A 25,801-nucleotide genomic window follows, 5' to 3' on the forward strand; every position below is an offset into this window, starting at 1 on the left:
TTTAAATGAAAGCTGATGAGGGGAGCGAGAAAACTCGGAAAAGGGCTGACTCACTTGAGCGTTACAACTGCCGCCACGTACATGAAACGCCAATGTCACATCTAATTAATCTCAGAGTTGCGTTCTGAGAGTGTGCGAGGGAGAGTGACGGTGGTGGGGGTGAGACTGAATAGTCTGCCCTTGCCCCTATGGGAACAATGTGCGCTAACTGTCAAGTACATGGCATTGTTCCTCAGCGGTTGACAATAGCCGGAGGAGAGGGCGCCACAGGCGCGAGTCAATGTTTCGTCAGCCGTGTTACATTGAATGAGCGTCAATCCATGAAGTCGTTGAATGAAAACATTCCTAATTTCAATCAGCTACCAGCAGTCCATGCCTCGAAAAATCTGTAGCTACACCGTAAATACAAAAAAATGATGCAGAGAAATAAACCTGGAGGGAAAAAAAACTGAAATTAATTCGTCACATCAAAGGATCAGCAAGCATTTCCCCAAAATATTGAATCCCAAAATGAAATTAATGAGAAGAATTAACCGTAGTTTTTTCATCTTCTTTGAGCTTCAGTCACAAGTAAAGACCGGAAAAGATTCAAGTTCCTCTTTTTTAAATGAAAGCTGATGAGGGGAGCGAGAAAACTCGGAAAAGGGCTGACTCACTTGAGCGTTACAACTGCCGCCACGTACATGAAACGCCAATGTCACATCTAATTAATCTCAGAGTTGCGTTCTGAGAGTGTGCGAGGGAGAGTGACGGTGGTGGGGGTGAGACTGAATAGTCTGCCCTTGCCCCTATGGGAACAATGTGCGCTAACTGTCAAGTACATGGCATTGTTCCTCAGCGGTTGACAATAGCCGGAGGAGAGGGCGCCACAGGCGCGAGTCAATGTTTCGTCAGCCGTGTTACATTGAATGAGCGTCAATCCATGAAGTCGTTGAATGAAAACATTCCTAATTTCAATCAGCTACCAGCAGTCCATGCCTCGAAAAATCTGTAGCTACACCGCAAATACAAAAAACAGAATAAAGAGAAATAAATCTGGGGAAAAAAACAAACCGAAATTAATGGTTGGAAAAGTTGTCGAACGTGTTCTTGTTAAAATGCCAGTTGTTCAGGTTCTTTCAACCACAAGCTCCAGCGATTCAGCATTTCCTAGAGGGTTAATGGTAAAACGAGCCCACAAGGCCTGCTATTAGAAGAGGCAATGGGCTTCGAACGACCAACGAAATGTGTACGAGGAACTGGAGAAGTGGAATCGACCACAGTGCCCATAGTATTTCCACATTGCTGTCTACTGGCAATTACCGGCGATACTTGTCTTTCTTCGAGCCTCGATAACTGGAGTTACTTCGGTAGTTCTTGGGCATTGTAAAGGAGTTGGTAATGATAAGTCTGGGAATAATTAACGTAAGCCTTTTAAGGAGGTTAGGAAATCGTCAACTTCCTGCAGACACACGAAAAAATTTATCCTGAGAGTGGTTTTAGGTCCCAAGGAACTTGCAATTGGCCATGGCTCGGGGGCCTTTAGCCATAAATTTCATATTATTTCATCAATCAATAATTCAGGAGGTTAGATTGCCAATCACTTTATTAATCAAAAATCATCTCAGAAAGAGATTTAGAAATTTAGCAATAATGAGCAACTCAGACTATTGATCATTTTATAAATTTCCCACTTCCAAAAAAGAGCCACAAAATTCAGTAATTTACTGATAACTCCTCGTAATATTACTAAAAATTAACATTACTGGTGATCGTTGCCCACAACAAATAGAAAGTTCTACGTGAGTTCATTACACAATTTTTCACGATCATGTAGAATCTTCGGCAAATATTTATGATTTTAGTTATCACAAAAATATGTCAATTACTGTCTGGAGATAATACGAAATGACTTCTGGAGAAATATAACTTCGGAATCCTCATCCAGCTTCAGCATTCAATTCGAAGGATCATCAAGGATACCGTCCCTGTGGGTCTCGTGAAGAAAGGCTCCATGCGACCGCAATCCAAAAGAAAAATGTCCACATAGGGCATCGACACTCCTGCGGTCAAATCAAATGGAGCGAATTTCCATATTTTAGCAATGCAAATTCTTTTTAGCATTGACTTTTGATTCGAAATTAGATTCCTCCCATCATTTCAGTACTCTCCCAGAATGGAAACAGAAGGTGGGTTAAAAAAATGGTGGAAAAAAAACATCGCGATGACCAACGACGCAGTGAAATATTCCATTTCAACTCAACTACTTCTCGTTGAGATCGATAAACGGTCGAATATACAATTTCGTTCGAACCAGGTTTGACATTCAAATTTTTTTCACCATTTTTCTCCTTTCATTTTACCCTTTGTCCCCTGGGTTCTGGATATAACGAGTATCTTCATATTTTTTTCTTTCTGGAGGTGTCAACCAACAAAAAAGCTCACCGCGTTACGAGCTCGTCGAACGAGCTGCCTGAGAGCTTTTCTCCGAAAGCCACCAGACACTCGTACCCCGCCATTTTTATATTTTCACCTTACGTTCGTGTTGTAATAACAATAAAAAAATCGTCGTTATTTTCCCCCAGTGACCCATATTTTTCCGGCCGATTGAGGAAGACCTGGTATGCTTTATAAAGCAAAGCCAAAAGTGAAATCAACGGATTTTCCGTTCGCCAAAACGAAGGGAAAAAAAAAATTTCTATCGCTCCCGAAGTGGCTGTGGAGCGGCTAAAACTCCAGCTGTGGGAATACCAATGTTTTCTCGTTCATTCCATAGGTTGAAAGCTATTCCCCTCTCCGGTGTAATTATCAGGGTTATCTGAAATGGCCAGAAACGACTATAAAAGAAACAACCGGCGAATTTTTGCACATTTCCAAATATCAGATTCTCATTTTCATGGGATGCAACAAAACCCTGAAAATTTTTTCCGTCCTTCAATTTTTCTCATACCACAATGAGTAATATTTCTTTTTTATTAAAAATTTAAAATTTCATCGAGTTAATTTCAGAGCATAAACATAACAGCGTAAACTGGAGTGTTTTATCCCTCTTTAATAACAAAACTTTTTCTATAAACTCCACGGTAGACTTATTTCCAATGTTGTTGGCTATATGCAAACAAAGTTATGAATGAAATATTCAACTTTTACCACTTCTTATATTACATTGAGTTTTCTCTCCATCTTCCCGAAATTACACTCCACTAATTCAGATTTAATAGAGGAACAGCATGTTCCACGTGGTGAAAATAAATAACCAGAACTAATTATCCAACCCTTAAAAAAATTTCAAACTTTTAATTCACCCAACACTCATGGCGTTACCAAATCCTCATTATGTACATATCCAAAAATAGGGTTTAGGCACTTAAGGAAACACTTCATATTGATGTAAAAAATAGTTACCATCAAAGTTGTATAAATGTTCAGATAAAAAAGTAATGTATTACAATTAATACTTGTCTAGAAGCCTCGGATTTACGATTCACTTTTTATCAACTGGCTTTCGCTTAACAGTATTAGTATTAGAAACCAAATTGCCAGCGGAGCTCGAAGATTCCACAGTGACAGACTCCTTTCTCAACGTCGGAATAGACGATTTATTATCGTTGTTCACTGGAATACAAACTTTACTGGGTGCTGCATTAACCCGTTGAACAATTTCCACCTTTTCCGGGTAAATCCCAGTGTTTGTTTTGTCCGATGTGCATTGCTCCTCTTTACGCCTGGAGAACGACGGTATTCTCGTGACCTTTGGCTTCTTCTTAATAGGTGGCTTCTCACTGGATTTAACAACATCCACTCCCTTTGTATCTCTCTCACTATTCTGTAACTGCTCAACTTCCGGGGACGGAATAGCTGATACCTTGGGTATATTGCGTTCACGATTTCTCGAAACATTTGTTGTTGGCTTGATTATGATCTTAGGTTGCTTGACGCTGCTTGTTGGTGAGATTACAATCATCGGATCGCGTGGATCATCCCCCTGATTCAACGAAGCATCAAAGGCCTCGGGATAATACTGAGGCATGTAACATTCCTCATTCGACCTTGATGTACTATCTAAATGTAATTCTTGGGATTGTGCTGCAATGTTCGGATATGGGCTTAGATTAGGCTGCGGTGAGGGTGGATTATGTCCAGGAATGTCTCTTCGTGGTGTTATTACTATTTTTGGTTCATTTAGCAGTGCTGGATGCCGTGGAATATCGTCCGGATTTCCGTACTGGAAAAAGGGATTTTGGTCTTTCTGCTTTCTCAATGTTCTGTACCAATTTGGATTACCGATGCTAACGTCTGGTAGAGAAAAGTTTGGAAGACCCTTTGACGACGTGGGATTTTCCGTTTGGACGTACCAATGAGGATTGCCAATGTTGCGATCCAAATTGTCGGCAGATCGGCTTGTACTTGGGGTAGCAACGGGTTCAGGGAATATGAAGGGTTTCCCGTGAACAGGACACTTTGGGTTCGGAGAAATCTCCATGTACTCGTCTCGATGATTCGACAGAACTTCTTGGGCGGTCATGGCAACTCTCTCCATAGAGTCTATGATACTTCTGTCGGACTGGCACTTCTCCATTGCTAAGGTCTCCGTTGAGTCTGTGAAACTCGTGTCAGTCTGACTCTTTCCTATTGAGTCTTGTCTCTTCAATAGAGGCCCTACATGGAGATTCGTCGTGACCGGTTCATCTTCTTCGGGGAGATCCAAGCTCTTTGATGTCCCGAATATGCGGGGAGGTGGAACTGGTGGATATTCGGTTATACAAGACGGATGGGGTCCCTGTCGATGGTCTTTCAGTGAATTTCCCGACGGCTTTGCTGAATAGAGGAAATTCGGAGCGGGCAAGGACCGCCTTTTCTCGATGTCTGGCAGGACCTTTGGATAATTACGACGTTTGATCGTCTTGAGTGCCTCCTCAGGGCTGATAACATCACGTTCAGTGGGTTCTCTACAGGTTACATTAACATCCTCGTTAGGAATCCCAAAGGTCGTCATCTTTGGAAGTCTTCCGTAAATATCTTCGTCATTCGGTCCTTGAGCTGCACATCCGTCGCACGTATCGTTTGATATCTCCTCTTCAGGAGTTTCCGGATGGTCAAATCTAGGAAGTCTCGACTTCAATTTTGGGTTTATTTTTGCGTATAAGCTACTGGCACTTCCTGAATCGGATTCGTAGGTGCGTGACATTGTCGAGAATTTCGGTTTGATGGTTTTGAAGACAGTCTCCATTGGTAATGGATCACTTCGTGAATGATGATGCTCTATCACAACCACTTGGGGTGTCATCTGAACGTCAATATAGTTGTTGTCGTACGGACTGGGGCCCTCAGACGCTTCCAAGTCCTTGACAAGTTCGATTGGTATCTGATTGAGAATGGATTCAGTCCTTGTCGCTGGTGTTGCATCAATTGCCACGGAAACTTTAGGCCCTTTTGTCTTTTTACCACCTGGCCTAACAATCAAAGGGCTCTCATCGTATATTGGTTCTGGTTTTTTGTTCAGCAACTCCTCTTCGAGATTTCGCAGTTGTTCTTCTTCAATTTCTTGTTGTCTTGTTATTTTCTCATTGTGCTCCTTCTGCAGGGTTTCTCGGGTCTTGCGTAAAAACCTCGGTGAGCATCTAATGGACATCAAATGGAATACAATTAAATCGACTGTGGAATACATTTGACTCTATCGATAACTCTTTATGTATCATTATGAGAAATTTCAGAATGAGGTAGGTTAGCGGTAGCCACTAATGATAATATTAATTACAGTCCGGCTGGTTAATGAGACTGGCTGAATGAAAGCCAGTGGTCAGGCAACAATATTAAATTTAATTCTACCACAAATATTATTCAAACTCAGTTGACATGATTTATGCGTAAATGAGGTTCACCATAGCCTTAAGCTATGGAATGAATTGTTTGTCAACTAAATTGTGTCTCTCTGCTACTATAGAATATTAATAATCAGGGAAGAGATAAAAATCCTCACAGGAATTGGACAAATTTTATTCACCAATTTCCTCAGAAAGTAATTGCGAAGCTTCAGGGCACAAGTGTAAAAGGAGACAGAGTATTGAGTTTTCCTCGTAGTTGTACGGCTGTTCGAGGAGGTAGTCGAGGTAATTGGATTACCGGGCCATCTTGGTCAACAGCTAGGAGAGGGGTACGGTTGGAGTCAGTTTGAAGATGTAGGGAGGTAGACGTACGAGAGTAAATCGTTAATACAAGGGCGCTTCAACAACGAATACGAGTCACTCAATTAGACACACAGTCTCAAGTGGATCGCAGGAATGGAGGAAGAACCCCATTCGAGGATGACTATTTTTCGAAAATATAGTTTTAAAAAAAAGAGTACCTCACCTGTGCACTATCTCCTGTTGGATCCACTCTTTAACTTTGATGTGGGTATCAATGGTTGAACTTGAATTCTGGCGAGATAGTTTCGATCTCCGTCCAAAATTAGAGCTGTTGTCGTAAGCCTTGTCATTCTTAATGACTTCGTTGATGTCCGGTTTACTGTCACACTTTCTCCCCAATTCGGCCGCATTCGCCTGACGCTTATCTGGTTTCGTTCTCTTAACTCCATCATCTACACCATTCACACGTCTCTTGGTATTCTTAGCAGCAGCTTCTTTATTCTTCATACCCTGTCGTCTGTGATAAAGAAAGAAGAATGCCGTGATGTTTATTAAGAGAAACACAATGCCAAAACCAATGACCATCGTTATTGCTGATGATCCTCTTAGTGAGCCTTCATCATCACTCGATGATTTATCTTGTTTGGAATTTCCGGGGGCACTGGAGTGAGGAAACTTGCCCCGTGTATCATTCTCATCGTCCGTTGAACCGTAGCTATCAAGATTGTTCGGTACGACAGTTGTATATTTCATATTGGAGCCAGTGGGTGAGTCGTAGGGGCTAACAATTGCGTACTTGCCAATGCCATCGGCACGATCCAGAATATCGGGCCGAGGACCCGGCGGCTTCAATCGAAATACACTTGGTAGGTCAGTATTCCAAAACTCCATCTCGGTTGAACGATATTTACGGCCAACTTTTGGGGGGATTGCTGATCAACATAAGATGCAGACTTTATCATCGAGGATGACAGTAAAAACTGGATAAATCATTTCTGTTGGCACAACTGAAATGACTTTTCAGGTTTTTTTCTCAAAGTTTTGGAATAACATTGCGGAAACGATTATTCACTAAATTTTTTGCAGTTAGAAAGTATGACTGGAGACGTAATTTTTAGTTGGGAGATAATTGTGGATAATTGAACGGAAAAAAGATGCTCATATCTCTTTAATTATACTACTCACTCAGATTTAAGTGTCTTCCACCCTCAAGGTCATACTCAGGCCAGTCCACTTGATACTGCCTCCATGCTTTCGGTCCATCCGTCATATATCTCGTACGTCTGGGTGCATTGGGATTTCTGTAAAATTCATCAAACAAAAATTTTCGTTTGAAATATTTTTTACCACTTCCCGGGTAAAAACTTCGATCTGTATGCATGGCGCGTTATCCGGGCACAACCCGTGACCCACTAATCTCCGCAGGCGCAGCCGCTTAACGAGATCCTTTAACGACTATTGCGAACAGTGGATACGTGCAGAATCGATGTATGCGCAATTTTTTTTTCACTCGAATTTTATTTTTAATTAGATGCTCGCAATATAACGTTCGAATATTGTTCCACCAATTCATGAAACACTGATGGGTATTTTCTCGCAAATATGTTCACTCGTGCTCGCCCGTATACTAAACAAGTTTATACCCATAATTGACTCAATCCAATTATCTCAGTATTTGATAACGTCATTTTTCCATCGAATTCATGTACTACGAGAGGAGAACAAGCTGTTCAAGAAGCATCTCTTGACTTTCAGAGTTACGGTTGCCTAGCGTCAACGATAATCTTGAATTAGAAATAATTTCATTCAAATTAGTCTTAAGTTGGGGAATTGTTTGAATTAAATTGATACTTTCGGGATTTTTACTTGATTGATTATTGAATGATGATTTCTAAGTATTTAAAATGAGTCAATTTTTTAGTTGATTATTGGCACACATATGAATCGCTGGATTATAGGAATGATCAAACAATGACGGATTGACATAATTCGTTATTTTGTCCCCATTCTTGGTATTTGAAGCTAATTAGGTTATTTAAAATCAATTAAAATTAAACTAATTTAACAATTGTTGATTGTGTTGATTATTCACGTAAATTCGGTTTTATTCTGAAACTGATTTTAATTGGTTTCGAATCCACACCAATTAATATGATTTAAATCGGTTGCAGATTACACGAAAATTAATTTCAATATTATCAATGGATAAGGAAAATTCAAGCTAGCGGAGAAAATTAAATATATTTCAAATCTGAAAGCAGAGGGTGATTGCAGATCGTTTGATGGCCAATTCTACCGCGACATCAAAGGCCTATCGATTGAATTCGAATATACGTAATCAATATTTTTTTTTTATTTTCTTTTTAGACCTCTTCACCAACTACGTCTTCGTCGTGAGTCCTGGGTCACCCCAAGAGTTAGTGAGGATTGAATTGTACTTCAACACCTGATGGGTCTTTTAAGAACTTATCCGCGCAGAAAAAAATATGTCCAAATATATTTCACATATATTTCAACCATATAACAGATAATTTTTCTAGCTTTATAAACCTCCAGGTTTGAACGAGGTGAAGGGTGCCAAGTGAATTTGAAAAAAGATTCAAAAAAAATTCTTTCTTTCCCTCCATCATTGGAGAAATATGTATTCATTCATCCGACGAAATTTCAAACCCGCAACCGGAACTAGACATCGAGGAAATAAATGCGGAAAATCCTCTGTTTCGCGTGACGAACCTCGAGAAAGCATGGGATCAAATGGGTACGGCGGGTTGAAATATCTCTCTGATTCACCCCGGTACCCCATTGTTTTTTGTCGCCATCACATTAAACACATCATTCCCCATATCTTCAAATTATTTCAAATTTTTCTTGAGTTCCTAGGGGGTTGAAACGTTCAATTTAATCAAAACTCCATAAGAGGCCGTGTATAAGACTGATTTTGTTTATTTAATTTCTCGTTATCCATAAGTTCTAAAATTTAAAAATTCTCACCGATGTGCACCATCTGTCTAATACTATTAATTTAAAAAATTATAACTTTGTTGGTGAATGTCAATTTTCAAGGTCATCGGCAAATTCACTTGGCACCCTTAAATAAAAAAATAAATATAACAGATCACAGCGGCAAAAAATTTAGTATTCCAAATATATGTACAAGATATGTGGCATATATGCTCATATAAATCAAATGAATGTAACATATATTTTTTTTCAATTTATAAATATATTTAATGCATATATTCATTCCCATGCGGCTGGTCACCTCATCGAGAGAAGCTGATATCTTCGCAATGAAGGTGTTCACAAATTTTTATTGCCGTTAGAAAGTGCGATGAAGTTAATAAAGAAACAGCTTATATCCATTAGAAATCATTAAACTGATAGATTTAATAAGGAAGGACCACAGGAATAGTGCACTCAATACCTCATGACTTGAATGTTTTTGCGCCAAAGTAGTACATAGTACCTTTGAAGATATTCGAATTCTAATATACCAATCACGACCAAAACATTTTAAAGATGTTATTGAATACTACACGTGAAATAAATGAATCTTGCCCGCTCACTATGTTTGCTTCATTCCATGTGTGTTGACGGACTGTTAAAGCAAAAGTGTTCTAAATTTTTTCAGAAGTCTTCCAACACGTCTTTTCATCTAGGCATGTTTCGTACAAATCGAACAAATTAAACAATGACTTGCAACAATTAATAATTGTTCCATAAAACAAATGAGTATTTCATTTAGAATCGGAAAAATTACTGACGCGACCAAAGAAATCCCGTAGTATTAAAACAACACCAAAGATTCACTAATTGATGATTGAAAAAACAGGGGGCACAATAGTCAATGCAATAAAAACAATTTCACCAGCTGAAATATTCCCCAGTTCACCTCCTCGTTATGCAAACCCAGTTGTTTCCTATCAACTACATACATCGTCCGTGTAATTGCGCCGCCATGAAAGGTAGAATGCAGGACAGTTGAACAAAATAACAAAACCCAGACAACAAATTGAAAAAAATGTTGAGTAATGAAAATTCACACCAAAACGTTTGCCGTTCAAATTGAGGTATTACATGTAACTCCGTCGAAAACAATCCAATCGGAAAGAGGTGCTAATTCCTGGCACTGTCTGAAAATGATGAAGCGTAACCAATTTCCGCGCGGATGAGGTATATCCCCACTACCAATTGACAACTCTCCCTCCCCCGTTTTCCTCCCCCTCCCCCACCCCCGGCCCAACCCGTCCGACTGGTTTTCGCTAAAATATATAAAACGAGATGAGAAGAGAATTGTAATTTGTAGGTGTGGAGTAATCTGCTTCCATTGGGAAAATTAAAACGACCTACCCGTTGGAGCGTTAAGTTAACAATGTCATACGTCAAATCAATAATCATTAATTAAATTATTTTCGATAAATTTCATTGACACGAGAATGAGAAGTGCCGCGGCCGAATGTGAAAATTTTCCTACTGAAATACAGCTACATTCATCGGTCAGATAAACAAGCAAGTGAAGCATGAAATAACGGGAAAAAACGGAAGAATAATAAAAAGATTCAATTCTATTGTACGTATAACGGAAAAGGTCGTTTAATTGTCATCTGCATGCATAAATAATAACGGCGAATAGGGTATACTGTTTTTGCGTTTCACTGCTTCGTTTTGAATATCAACCATTGTCTGACGAGCTCAATTTACATTCATATTTTGCCATTGTCACAAATTTGAATGGATGAACGTATGGGAGATTTTGTTCCGGATCGTGGGAATGAATTTTTTATGAAGTTGGAGAGGAATAAGTGAATGTTTCAATAAATGCTGATGGCGATTTTCAGGGGATCCTGAGTTTTTTCGATTATTCAAGAAATATTGGTTTATGTGGGAATTGTTCTGATAAACTTCATGTGATGGAATTTCACAACTAGCGCCACCCCGGGTGCAAGCGGCCGGGGTGTTGATGCCTTTTTATTCATGCCCTTTTTCCGTTCAGATTCGATATTTTTTTCTCAATTAATCGTTTATAATCATTCTCATTGTGAAAAGCAATACCATCGATGAGAGTCATATCCCAATTTGTCAGCTGTTGAAGTTTTTTATTACAATAAATGATTTACTCATGTTCTAATCCCTTGTTTGGTTAGCGCTGTGCGCCCATTACTGCTGTCTCTGTTTGTACTGCATCTGTGTTGGTAAATTCTGTCTTTGAGATAACGACATATTTGGCCTATACAACTGAACTCACAGCCAGCACAATCAATTTTTTAAATTACATTTGGTTTTAAATCAGGATCAATGCTGTCCTTTGTGGATCTAAAAATGTTAGCTACTTTACTTATTTTTTCCTGCCAACAGCTCGAATTCTTCTAGGGATATTTCTGATGATCAAGAAAAAATTAAATTTTTGTGAAAGATATGAAAATTTCTTCTATTAAGTTCGTCCATTTCCCTCACGTAAATCTGTGTTCATCAAAAAATTTCTTAAATTATAATGAGTTCAAATGAAAGGTAATTTTTAATTAAAGAAACTTGAGACACTGATTTTATTCACTTGAACAATTGTTTATATTTTATACAGAACATTAGAATATTTATATCAGTTTATTATTTTACATTGTCTGTTGTCACTTTGTTATTTATCGAACAAAAAGAAAACATATAACTCACGAAAAATAAAATATTGTCGATTCTATTAATCTTATAAAACACTAACTGATTTTATTTATACGTTGTCTACTAATAATTGTCTAAAAAAATAAAATAAAAAAAAATATTATTGTGTGTATTGGAACACTAATTCGAAATAACTTGTCGTTAAATATTTAAGCCGGAGTAGTGTTTGATGTCGCGGTTGCTTCGTAACTGACTTCTTTCGACTAAGATTTTCATGGCTGAGCAGAGATTTTGTTTTCGATACAAGTTTAAAAGAGAGAATTATAAAAAAATGTGTGTCCAAGAAGGACAAAAGAAGAAAATGGTGTAAAATTTACGAGAAGGGATACTTCGCAGTGACTACGAAGGCCCATGGGTCCGTGCAGTTTTCCAACTTGTGTTTGTCGTGAAATTTCACAAAAGGTCTGAAGGACCTGACTGTACCGAAGCAAACTGGTATTTTTCTAGTCGAATTGAATAGAGTCTTTGTGAAAAAGAGAATATATTTCGAATCGTTGTGAGTTTCCTTTTCGTTTCAGTTGTAAGAATTTGACGTAATAAAATGAAGGGGTTATTTATGCAGAAAAATAAAATATGCTTTCAAGTTTATTCAATCGCCGTATGATATAATGGAGGATAATAATGAATAATGAAATTTGATATGAGAATTAAAATGACTGTTTGCATAGCAACAATCTGTTTCTGTGTATCTTTTGATAGTTAACAAATGATTTTATAGACAGAAAAAAGTTGACGTAAATACGGCATTCGTTAAAACGAAACCTTCAATTAATTGCACAAAATAGTGATTCTTCGAAGTTCGTGTTTCTATCAAATGGGATGTGTATCCAATATCACCTTGGAACACTCAAAAGAGTCGGTTTGAAAAACGTCGCGACCCTCCCTTGAATATCTTGAACGACGGAATGCACGGAGTATGTCACAATCATTCTTCCACGTATGGCCGGAGGGCAGGGCCGTTTGATCTCGCTATCCAAAGTGATCTCATGTGAATTCTATCGTGCATGCAGCAATGAAAAATTGTCCCAACCAATCACCGAGGAGCCTTGCAGGAGTATCATTGACAGAAACAATCTATCACAATTCTTTTATCGCCCTTCTCATTCTTTATCCTTCTGTTTCAACGATTCCACTACGCTCTCCGGATCATTGGTATTCCCTCCGGAGTAACGCGGCCATTTTTCCACGAAAGATCGCGGGGCGATACGCAGGGATCCGCAAAAATCGCTACTTTAGTAATATTAAAAGAAGTTTATCGTGAATGAATTAAAGTTCACCAATTTTTATTGGAATTTGAATATAATTTTAATTTCCAGTTATTATTAAACAATTAATTTTCGGTTAATAAAATAACTGTCAATCTTTCAAAGTCAATTACACTGAGAGAAAAAATTAGTTCTGCCGAAAAATTATGTTCCCCTGAAGCGATCTCTCGTCCTGTTGAATCAATTTATTTGTAGACAAAAAACAAAGTTTCTACCATAAATGATAATTTTTGCAGTAGTGATTGTGCTCGTAAGACATTCATGTCTTTCGAGTAAATACATTCGTTCTACAGAGAATTATGAGAGGCTCCGGTTTTATCAAGTGAATGTTATTGAGTCGTGTATATCCTCTTCCAGTAAATACTTATAATTTCTATGGAACAAATGAATGGGCAAATGATTTCAAGAGGAAACTACAATTTTGTTGCCGAAAACTCTGTTATTGGCAAAAATAAACAATTTCGAGAGGATAATCATAATATTTGTTGGAGAAGAAAAATTCCTTCCTCGTCAATGTATCAAATGATTGTCGTACAATAGATTATATATATTTTTTTTTTATGACAGCGAAAATAGTGTACGACGTAGCTGAGTGGATGTACGACGCGAAAAAGCAATTAAGAATATTGGAAAGCCTGAATAGAGATGACAAGTTTAAAAGTGAGTTTTTACGACTGAAGTGTGAAATGAAAAGTGTTTGAGTCGAGTTACCGTTTGAAAAAATAAGAGTGTTTATGTTAGACGGAGTTTGGGTATTGCGTGTGGTCTGGGTGACGGAATGAAATAGAGTATTGTGAGTGCCAAAGAGCGTGCAGAGAGAGTGAAAGAAATTGGAGTATGCAGAGATGAAAATGTTTGGAAATGAGTCAGTGGTCGGTGAGAAGAGCTGGAGTGAAGATCGAGAGCATTTGTGGTCACAGACGAAAAAATTTAATAGAAAAACTATCGAATTCATTAGAAAATTGTATTGAATTCCTATTGAAATGTTCTATTAGTTTCTGGCCGATTCTATTGAAAAGTTCAATAGAAAATATTCAGTAGAAAAAGTCAATAGAGTTCAATTTTTCTATACAACTTATTCTATTGAGATATTTTCTATAGAATTTCCTCGGCTCAAATTTTCTAAGTTTTTTCGTTTCATTGTCGTGATGAGAAGAAAATAAAAATAGAATGAAAAAAACTTATAAAATTTGAGTCGAGCAAATTCTATTGAAAATATATGGAAAGAATAAGTTATATAGAAAAATCGAATTCTGTTAACTTTTTCTATTAAATGTTTTCTACTGAACATGTCAATAGAAACAGGTTTTCTATAAAATTTTTTCGTGTGTGGTCCTTATTGATGCTAAAAGTCTATGTGCCTTTTGTCCACATGATTCTATATTTTATGCAGTTATATTTCCAATGAAGTTTTAACCATATTTGGTATCAATCCTGACTCTTGACAATGAACCTACATGAATGTCAAACATGAAATTCAATCGAATCCATGATATTTTTATAGAAAACACTGATAAATTTACACAGAAAAAAAGTTTCCCTCAATAACACGAGGTTGATGGAAAATAATACTTTGTTATTTTTCAATGGTAAAGTTCAAAATGTAATTATTATTCGCATTAAATGTACGAAAACGTGACCTACCCACCTCAGCCGAAGCCAAAGCCCTTTACTTCCTTCATTCTTTCACACTTCGTAAGAAAATCAAATTATGCAAGAGTAATTGATTTTAAGTTCAATCTGATTTAATATCTCACCCAGTATATGCAAAGTTGCACCACCAGGTCATCATGGCCTCGGAGAGAAGTGATTCGCCGATGTTGTAACGACTACGTGGGTGATACTTTTCACTCTCAAGGGGCACGCCCAGTATGTAAGGCAGCTCGTCTCCGTGAACGGTGTGTTCTGGGCGATCCTGGAACGGGAAGAGATTATGAGAAATAGGAGAATGATTTTTCTGCATGACAATTAATTAATTAAAATCCCATAGAAGCCGGCAATACGATAAGGCGATTGCTACTCTTGATGCTCTGAAGGTCCGTAAAAATGGAGTACAATTTTAATTGAGCCACTTCAACTTCATGTGAATTAAAATCCCTACGGCTATAAGAGCCTCGCAAGTACCTCCCGAGAAGCAGAATTTCCCCGCTTTTCAATCATTAAATAAATTACATTCAAATCCTTTTCATAATAACTTCACGTCCTTCTCCGCGCAGGTTTTGTCTTCAAAGACATGGAATAGATCATGAGAAAATTATCAATGTTCGTACAACTTCTGTCCTTCTGCCCCTAATCTGACCCTCGTGACCCTGATTGTACCCCTCGTCACTCTTACTCTGACCCATATGACCCTTAACGAGGCCCTTGTTCAAATCCTCGTGACGCTTAATGTGACGCTTATTCTGACGCTCATGACCCTTGTTCCGACCCTTGTAAACCTTATTTTGACCCTTATGACCCCCTTGACCCTTATTCTAACCCTTGTGATCCTCATTATTCTCCTTGTGACCCTTATTCTGTCCCTCACGACCCTTATTATGAACAACATGAACCTTATTCTGACCCTTGTAGACCTTATTTTGACCCTCTTGAACCTTATTCTAACCCTTGTGACCCTCATTCTGACCCTCATGACCTTTATTCTGATCCTTGTGACCCTTATTCTGACCCTTATGGCCATTATTTCGACCCTCATCACCCTTATTTTCAGCTTTGTAACCCTCAATTGCGTCTTAATTTCGAGTACCAAATTTTTTTCACCGGAAGTCGATTTGGATTTTGACAATAAAGAGATATATTGAAACTGCCTGACCAGTAATCCTCATTGCTGATTGGTCAATGAGTCACGTGAAGTTAATCTTGTGAAACTTAATATTTCACATTTTACGGAAAAACCACGGATAATCCGATATTGATAGGTGCATGCTTCTTAACCATTCTAAAACTGGTGCCACCACGGTATCGTTGATTCTTACAATTGATTCCTGAATGACGAAATGTAACCGATTTTACTTTTTCATTCTCCCATTAAATAACAATGAAGCTTTCATGATTTGAGTGGTCTCGTAATATCAGATGATGAAAACTTACCCCAGACCCACTGGGCATAGCCCTCGGATGTGAGAATACATACATGTAGCTCTTGGGATTAGCTTTAGCATGTAACTTTCCCATCATAACAAGTGGCGCAACAGTACCGCTGTCAGACAATGCATCAAGCACTATATCTCGATTGATCATGCGATAGGCGTCGGAATATCCGTCGAGGGCGCCATCCCCGTAATGGTCGAGGATTTTTGAGAGGACAAGGTCCTGTTCAACCTCGTACGTCGCCTTAATATGAAGAAAGAATAACAAAAACAACGGAATAAAATCAGAGAAAATTTTTCAAGTCACATTCCAAAAAGCTCATTCTGCTCCATCCATTCCGATTCAATTTAATATTTACCCTCGCGTGTTCCCGCAGCACATCATCCCGCTCACTGTCAGACATTCCTTGCAGCATGGCAACTGGTGATAAAACGTGAAACTTCTCTGACTCGGTAACGCCGTACATCAAGTCAAACCTGTCGATATCGATCGTAGAATAGCGTGTAAAATAAAGAAAAATATTGCGTCCGGGTAGCGTACGGTGGTAGTAAAAAAATAAATAGCATGGAAAAAATTTCATTCGCCGACCTGCCAAACAGCTGAGTATTTTCCATTAACTTTAGAGGCTTCTTCGGTATTACGGCGTTATCGATGAGAGGCGCAAACGCCGGTACATATTTTGGCTTGTGGATTTTAACGTTCAATAGCGAATCAACGTCGCGGTTTCTGAGGCATGCGGCGAGATCGCTGTCACTGGTTACCGGACAATTTAATGCATGTGCCACCTGTGAATAAAAAGGAAACCGAAAAACTGAACACGTCGACAATAGCATTTTTTTATGAATGAGTATCGTTTTCAGTTGCTTTATTTACCCCATTTTGAGTAATTTCATGTTTCCATTACTCTCAAGGTGATTATGCTCTACACGGAGAGAAATATTCAATAAAAATTACATATCTTTTCCATAATTCCAGAGCGAAATGTGGTTGTAGGAAGTTTTACGGAACCGTCACGGAATTTTTCCAGAGCGTTCCGTAATTTTTGTCTGAGTCTCTTGTGAAAAATTAAGATACCGATTTAAATGTTCTGAGTCGATTCCGTAATCGGTGGGCGAATTGTGAGTTCTGTAATTTTTACTGAATTTTTACTTTTTATTTCTCTCCGTGTATTTGAATTTTTCGCGCGCGGAATAATGGACGCAATATCAGTGCTACCAATTCAGTTTCGTTTGTGATCGCTAGGGAATTTGGATTTAATTTATTTCATTCAGCCAAAGCTTTTTCTTCATGCATTTTATTTTTTAGAAAAGTAGAGTAAGTAATGATAAAATGGGAAAGATTAATAATGAACGGGAAAAAACTGATTCTCTTAACTCTTGTTTCATAGAATTACTTCCGCACAAAAGAGTTGAGGTATGTGTTAGCTTGGATCAAATGCTTACACCTTTTTCGCTGGGTGCGCGTCGAAGTTTACAAATAAGTAATCAAATTTTTACGCAACAAATGCCTATCATGGCAGTAAATTAAATGTCACATTCTCCCAGGCAATTTCTTTAACGCAAATTCAATAATTGTGAGGCACGGTGGATGGAATCCTGTAAAAACCGCAGGTTTGGCATCGGGAAATTTGAAAATTCTAGTCCGTGGAGGAGAAAATTTATTTCAGGAGGTTTCTCACCCTTTAAATTAAATAATTACACGAGAGTTCACTACGTAATTGAGTTTGCCGATGTATATTACGCAGCGTGGTATACCTGTTTGGTTATCTGGAGCGGCGCTTGACCAATTGCATCAGCACTCAGTGCGGAACCAGACATCAATATAGCTCTCTTGAATAAACCTTGAAAAAAACAAAAAAGTAATAATGATAGTGAATAATAATGAATGGTAAAATACGAAGGGATAATGACGTCACACTTCCGGATACTTCGTAGTTGATTCACTACGAGGCGCCACTTCCGCACGAATTTCATTAATTAAGTGAGGTTAATCATCGATGCTGATTATTCATCTTTTCTTCCATTTATTTATAACATTCATTCAGTAAAATTTTACTTCAAACTAGAGATGCTGTTTCATTATGTCCTTTTTCCTGTCAGATTCGGTATTCCTTTTTTCAATTAATTGTTTATCATTATTCTCATTGCAAAAAGCAATTCAAGCAATGAGAATCTTATAACCCAATTTAGCAGACGTTAAATTGTCATATTTGCTTATGTTATAATTCCTATGCTCACTGAATAAGATTTTAATCATCATTCCAATTCAGTTCATTCTGGAACACACGAGTGCGAATTTTTGGAATTCAATTATATCAATTTTTAGTTAGTTCACACGGTAATTCAATTAATCTGTTGTTCATTTGATCAATATAATTCCGTGCTTAGAATATTGTCACCAAATTAAAAATTAAAACTTAATTCGGAATATTGAGACACAGTTTCTTTTGATTCACATCAGAAATTTTGTATTTGGATATTAATATTATTCGTTCAAAGTGAAAAAATCGATCATCATTTTCATTATATTGCATTCAGATTCTCCTATTCTTAACATCAAAAACGTGAGATAATCTCATAATTGTAGCTATTAATTCTAATCAACTTTGTTGGGAGAAAACCTTATTAAACTCAGAAAGATCTCTTATTAAGAAAGTAGAATTATTCTATTTTTGTCTGACGTACACCCAGCAAAATGGTTTATTTGTATCAAATAAACTTTATTTGAATCAAATAAATCCTCTATTAGAATGAAATAAACGATTTATATGATTCAAGTTAAGTTTATTTAATTCAAATAAACCATTTTTCTGCGTGTAAATGATTTGGACAATTATTATTCGTTTATTCATGTTTCATAGAATGGTATTAAATTCTCTTTTTTGAAAATATTTCCACATAAATAATGGAATAAAAGAGGCCCAAAAAAAAAAGAATTCGTATGGCGACATTTTAGCGTCTGAATTATCATTTTCATACTGTCAGAGACGGGAATTGTCATATTATTCGGGGGCACCACTGTAACAGGACAATGGGCATGGAGGAATTGACATTCGTGTGCAGTAGAGGGATTCCCAAACACTGAAGAACGAAAAAAGGACGGATCAGGAATGAGGTTTGAGGATGTCACCACGAAGTGGAGTATCACAGAGGGCCCGAGGGTTAGAATCATTTCATGGAATGCATTCACCCACTGCGGACGACAGTCAGACGAGAGAGGGTTACATCTGCCGTGGTCAGTTAATACGTCCAATTAATTCCACAATTATCTTTGTCGTTTGGAGGTGGAAAGCCAGCCTATCCGCCCGTTATTGAATTGCCGCGGCTAATTAACCGTGGCATACGCTCTCTCGCCCCCCTCCCCCTCTTCAGTTCAATTTACTGAGGGGTTTCGAATACACATGAATGTCCGTCAAAGTCGTAATTCAATTTTATATCGATTCAATGGGAGTATTTAAATATTGAATCTGTGGCGATCGGGCGAACTGATGGATTCTGGCATTATTTAGGATTCAGGTACTGGCAGTATTTGTGGGCGTAATGGATTGGTAATCTGGTAATTCTGGTTCGAATCTTAGGGGAGCGGGCGCGGATAATACGGCCCACCTGGATTGATCAGCATTAGCTGAGAATTTTTTTTTTTTTTTTTCACTATGAAGATATTTGATAATAACAAGTAATTTCAACAGAAATTTTCAAATTTGCAGGTGGTCCATAATTGAATGGAGTGCCAAATATATGTTCGTTATACATTTCCTCATCCATTGCAACCTTTTCGATAGCTGAAAAATATCTTCATCAGTTATTATTGACTATTTTATCAGCCTCCGCGTTTGTGGGTAATTCCGCCCAGAGTTTGTGGGCAATGCCGCCCAGGGTTTCTATAGGGCTGCTAGACTCTGCAGCTAGAGGGCGGTCGAGTGACAGCTCGATTGTTTGGGGTAGTCGGTGGCCACTGGAACATCGGGTAAATTCAGGATAATTTATTATTATTCACGTGAAATCTTTCTCAAAATGGAGCCAAAGAATGGAAGCGAAAGAGGAAAATAGGAAAAATTATAACAGTTGGTCTGCATTGCTCGAGAAAGTCATCAAAACAAGATGGGCGGTATTGGACGCATGCCGGGCGGTATTACCCTCAAAGTTTGATTCCATCGCTCACTGGCCGATGGCAATTGAATTACATAATTAAATATGTTTAATGTTAATAAAAAATCTGCCCTCTTCCCATCTTCGAGTAAACACCTCGGAAAACCCCACTTTAACCGTTAATGACTCCTTGCAGAGTGCAAGGCTAGAAAAAAGACTTATTTCAGGGCAACTTCAAGGTTGAAATGATGAACAATTTAAGTGACTCAATACATTACCCTCACTTTATTCTTGGCACCGGAGCGGAGCTAATTTCTGGTAATTTGAATTCCATAAATGAAATGATAAAATCGTGCATTTTGAGCTTTTTGATTTTTAAACAATCGATTTGAATAATCTCTTCAGAAAAAAATTATAGCGAATAACCTTATGTCTAGCATAACGAACTGGAATATACCGTTCAGATTAATATCGATAATAAACTGGACTCACCCCCTTCCTCTTTCTTTTGATCAGTGGCCACAGGACTTATCAGAAGTAAATTAGCGAGAGTAGCGCCAGTGCCATGTCCAACCAGCGTAACGCAGTCCGGATCCCCCCCGAATTTAGCAATATTCTCCCTCAACCACACAAGCGCAGCGATGTGGTCCATGAGGCCAAAATTGCTTGTCGTTTCGTCGCTCGTTCCCGGCCGCAAAAACCCTGAAGAAATAAATTCAATATCTCCGTGATCAATAAAATTACAATTAAAATCGCCTTACTCACACCACTCTCTCAACAATCTCTCCATACTTTTACATTACATTCACTATCGGTTAATGGCAACGGGGTGCGAAAGCCGTTGCCAGATTATCGGTCTTATAGCCGGCGTTTCAGCTTTATTAACAAGTTTTCAAGTTCATTAAAATTTTAATCCCCAAAAATTGTTTCCAAACTCATTTGCTGCACGCCACATAGTCCAATATTTTCGAGGTATCGCGCATGTGCGACGGTTTTCAAGAGCATATTTTCGTCCTGAAAATGGTTGACGATGCATGAGGCAAAAGAGAACTGCGAGGGGGAAGGGGGGAGAGGGAGGGAGGGGATATAGTGCCGGGTGGAAACTTTACTCGGGTTTCCTCCCCCCAGCCCCCACACAGTCTGCGTCCGTCTCACGGCTGTGGTCGTCGTGTGGCAAGTACTAAGCGCTTCTCCAGCACTTTAACTTAATTTATGATTATGGTTTTCGTAGCCATTTTATTTTTAGTCTTTCCTTTTTTTCTCAACAGGTATATGCCTCGACTTGCCTCACCCCCGATGCGGAAATGTGCCGGGAGGGGCGACGCCCCTCGATGGAGGGGGCGCCTGCGGTGCACCAAGGATATTACATTTTGACCGCAGACAGTCTGATATCATTTATGGGACAATTTGTTGGGGGTTGGGGGAGGACGAGTTCAGTAAGGAATTGATGTAATTGGTGATTATTTTCCTGCGGTTGAACGATTCACTGGAAAAACTGAGGTGTTTGGAATGTCTTAAGTTGCGACATTAAATGTTAAGGGGAGTTTTTTCACTCTGGGAAACAAATTCTTCCGTTTTTCAAGAAAAAAAAACAATTAAAAATACTATTTATCGCGTGATTTTCCTTAAAGAATCTGATTTTCTTCGCGGAGAGAAAAATTCAATAGGGGAGGGCAGGGCGAAACGGACCCCTAGGGCAAAACGGACCACTGACAGATAATTAGTGTTTTGTTTTCTTTCCATCAAATCAGGAACACTGAATGTGTTGAATTAGAAGTAAGTTGCTTGGATCGTAACCGTCACAGGGGTTTTATAGACAAGAAGTGCCGTTGATCCACACTGATAGAATGATTCATTTATTCCAAACGAGATTCGTTAACTATTAACGAATGGTATAGTTGAATATGACCAAATGAATATTCGTTAATAGTTAACGAATGGTTCACTTGAATGGGGAAAGTCAAGTCAAACAAGGCTCCTCAAATATACATTCGTTAACTATTAACGAATGAACATTTGATGAGACCGAATAGACCCTAACCTCCAACGAAAATCCATTCGTTAACAATAACTAATCCGTTCTATCAGTGCACAATTTGATCAGATTTGTTAATCACCGCAAACCACAGATGACTTTGAATTTTTGTTTTTGCTTTCATTCGGAAACAAAAATAAAAATATCAATTATAAGTTTCTGTCAGTGGTCCGTTTTGCCCTGCGGTTCGTTTTGTCCAACTCTCCCCTAAAAATTATCAGAAAAAAAACGTAAAAATTACGTTTCAAAAAGTAATCTGCAAGCGAAATAAAATTCAATAAAAAGGGTGAGTTGGAACTGAAATCGGACTAATCGCCACGTAAATTCTACAATTTGTTCCGTCAAAATTAATTACCCGTCTGATGACTCATCGCTGTGGGAACAACAATTCGTTCCGTAATTTTTCTCCAACGATTGAGAAATTTTATAGAATGGAACGTGGAAATAATTCACCAGCTTCATAAACATTCTTGAACGTTCAAGAATTTTTGATTTAGCAGGCATAATAAGTCGGGAAGTTTCTGTAAGATTTCACTTCTGCGGGAAAAATTACGTGACAATTTCGTACTTTGTTCGGTGATGAACCTCAGAATTCACTGAGCGTTTCAGATTTCGTCTCTTCCATTCTAATAAAAATTACCGGAAAGCGATTCTCCAATGCGGATTACGTGAATTGTTCTGTAATTTTTACTGAATATTTCTCTCCGTGTCAATCATAATAGTCCCCGACCACGCAAAATTAGGGATTCAAACTTTTTTTAATCAAAAAGTCGACTTGACAAAAATTGCCACCGTTTTTTGACATAATTTTTTGAATAGAATCCCAAATTTTTGCTCCTTAATTATAAAAAATGCCGGAGAAGATACATTTTGAAATTTATTTATATAACGAGCGTTAGATTAAGGGTTGCGAGTGGTAGAATGAGGGTTACGAGTGTCAATAGCCCCCTAGTTTTGACATAATCTTCGATCGACAAATGTTTGGTATTTTTGTGAATTAAAAAATGACCGTTGTCGTTATTAATATCCCCTCCATCCTTCCTCCTCGACATAAAACCATCACCTCCGACAAAGACCTCACTCTGCTCATAACCTCGTTAACCCAATGACTCATTACCGAACTAATTAAACACCTCAATTATCCTCACCCCATTTACCATCCATAATATTGAGAAAAAATCATTTCTTCAACTCTCAGAATTTATGCATTTCCACTCGGACCGTAACTTATGAAACTAGCGCCGTGTGGTGTGGAAGATTTTTCATTCGAACCGAAAAAAAAAAGATTCTCACTCCCACCGAATTCACGCTCCGATTCCGAAGGATGTTCGTGTATACATTGAAAAGGTGGGATAAAAGGACAGAATGAGGATTAAAAACGAGGAAAAGGAACAAAAAATGGGGTGCATGTGTGCAAGTGTGTGGTGCTTGAAACGACACCGCTGAATTACAATATATAATCGTTGCCCTAGCGAAATTGCATGGAACATACATTTCCCTACTCACTGGGAGGTACAAGTCGAGCTGGCACCGACAATATATCCGTTCTGCTTCCATTATTAAACACATTATGTAGGTTATTGTAATTTATGCTTTGGGAAGAGCTAGGACTCATTTCGATATTAATAATGTCATCGATTTTCTGTGATAAATTGAGGGAGAACCGAACGGGAGTGGAAAATCCTGTAGTTCAAGGGGGATTTTTGTGAGCCATTTCATATTCGTCAAATAGGGATATTCTCTGGCATTTTTTCTTTTCATCAACTATTTATTTCAAATTATTCATAAATCTGACGTAAATCTACGCAAATTGCTTTTTCGTAATCGAAAAATAATTGAGAATACTGAAATCTGAAAAATAGAGAACTCAAAACTCTGGGCCTGAATTTGTTGATTGAGCGGTTTGAACACATACGTGGAATTATAAAATTGTAAGTTTTTTTTTCTCAAGGACATCGAAGTATCTTTTTCACACTGAGAGGAATTTCAATGGTAATTTCAACTACATGGGAATTGTCAAAAAAATAATAGTTAAGGTAACATTAAACATTGTAGATTCAATTATTATATTAATGTGAAAATTACATCACAATGTTGATGATACTATTTGACATAGTAAATCGAACGATGAATCCTGGTTTAATCTACCAAGTTCATTGTTACTGTAAATATAATTTCTTTGACAATTCCCTTGTAGTTAAAATTACCATTGAAATTTTTCTCAGTGTACCCATCCCCCAATTCAAGTATATTTTTTTCGTGATTGTGAACTAATGGAATTTCTCACGTATCGAGCCTCTTGACATTTAAAAAATGCATTTAAATAATCCCTTCATAAAAAGAAATTGTGAAAAAAGCAATTTTCGTATAATATACTCACCTAAAATTCCAAGTCGAAAATTAATCGTGACGAATACGATATTGCCATACGACGATAGCAGAGTGCCATCGTAGAAATTTCCACTGTTCCATTCATAGCTCTCACCGTGAATAAAAACCATCACTGGATACCTTCGGGGATTTGATTGACCTGAAAAAGAGAAAAAGAAATGTTCGATTGGTGATTTATTGCGAAAATGTTTTGGCCTGAAACAGTGAAATATCGAGTGGTATGACGCATGAATCCTCTTGGTGGATTGGGAGATGAGTGAGCTGAGTTCGCAGGGAGAGATTTTTTCATTTATGTCAATTTCAAAGAGGTGAGATTGTAAAGGTTTTTTTTTTCACCGCTCAAACTGGAGCTTTCAAAACATTTTCCAATTTGCATTAGTGAATATTTTATCTGAATACGGGAAAAATGGTCCTGCGAAATCAATTTTAGCGTTTGAAAATTCAATTTTCTCCGGCAAAAAACTAAATTGTCTATTATATCGTGGATCAAAGGTGAGCTTTTTACGAGGAAAATTACATTTTTTTATTTTTATGTTCAGAGTGAAAATCAACAGTGCCTTTTGGGCTGACTCTTCGTCGAATTGCGAATGCATTTTTCCTTGTGAAATAGAATTTCGAATGATTCACGGAAAAAAATATGTGTATTCCACAAGCCGGTATATTATATTCTGTATTCCGGGATAATATTCCGGAATCCGAAATATTTCATTCTCGATTCCAGAATAATATTCCGAAATCCGGAATATTTTATCGTCAATTCCAGAATAATATTCCGTGGGACTTGCTCGCATTGAAAGATTGTACGTTGCGTCTATAAGAGATGGCATGTCCTGACGACGCGCCATCCGAATTTAAGTGAGATCGGGCAATAATCACGAGGAGCACTCAGGAAAGTATTTTCATACGTTCTTCCTCCGCGGATTCGCCCTTTCGGCTGGCAATTGGGGGTTTTGCGAATTATTAGTGGATTTCAAGGCGCAATTAGTCGTATTTTGGGACATTCTTTTGGGATTTTTGAATTATTATTGCCACCAGCAACCTCCTGAACAGTTTGAAGTTGTTAATAGGAGGCCATTGAGCTCCTCACTCTGAGAACTGCTCCGAGTCACTACAAGAGGTGGAGGTTTGGGAGGCCCCAAACTTGCACTTCGT

General features: G+C 38.0%; 1 protein-coding gene across 1 annotated transcript in view; it reads right to left on the reverse strand.

The window, feature by feature from the left end:
- Positions 1-3,262: 3,262 nt before the first annotated feature.
- Positions 3,263-25,801, reverse strand: part of LOC107036135 — a 73,549-nt gene continuing 51,010 nt past the window's right edge. Inside the window, exons 3-12 of the mRNA XM_015253879.1 lie at positions 24,639-24,788; positions 20,716-20,925; positions 17,890-17,975; positions 16,724-16,920; positions 16,494-16,611; positions 16,136-16,378; positions 14,803-14,960; positions 7,293-7,408; positions 6,331-7,039; positions 3,263-5,600 (exon numbers count right to left, since the gene is read on the reverse strand). Coding sequence (XP_015109365.1) covers positions 3,464-5,600; positions 6,331-7,039; positions 7,293-7,408; positions 14,803-14,960; positions 16,136-16,378; positions 16,494-16,611; positions 16,724-16,920; positions 17,890-17,975; positions 20,716-20,925; positions 24,639-24,788 — 4,124 coding nt within the window. The 3' untranslated portion in view covers positions 3,263-3,463. The remainder of the gene's footprint in view (positions 5,601-6,330; positions 7,040-7,292; positions 7,409-14,802; positions 14,961-16,135; positions 16,379-16,493; positions 16,612-16,723; positions 16,921-17,889; positions 17,976-20,715; positions 20,926-24,638; positions 24,789-25,801) is intronic.

This window comes from Diachasma alloeum, unplaced genomic scaffold (genome assembly GCF_001412515.2).
Source record: "Diachasma alloeum isolate Michigan unplaced genomic scaffold, Dall2.0 Dall_scaffold_00206, whole genome shotgun sequence".
Lineage (NCBI taxonomy): Eukaryota > Metazoa > Arthropoda > Insecta > Hymenoptera > Braconidae > Diachasma > Diachasma alloeum.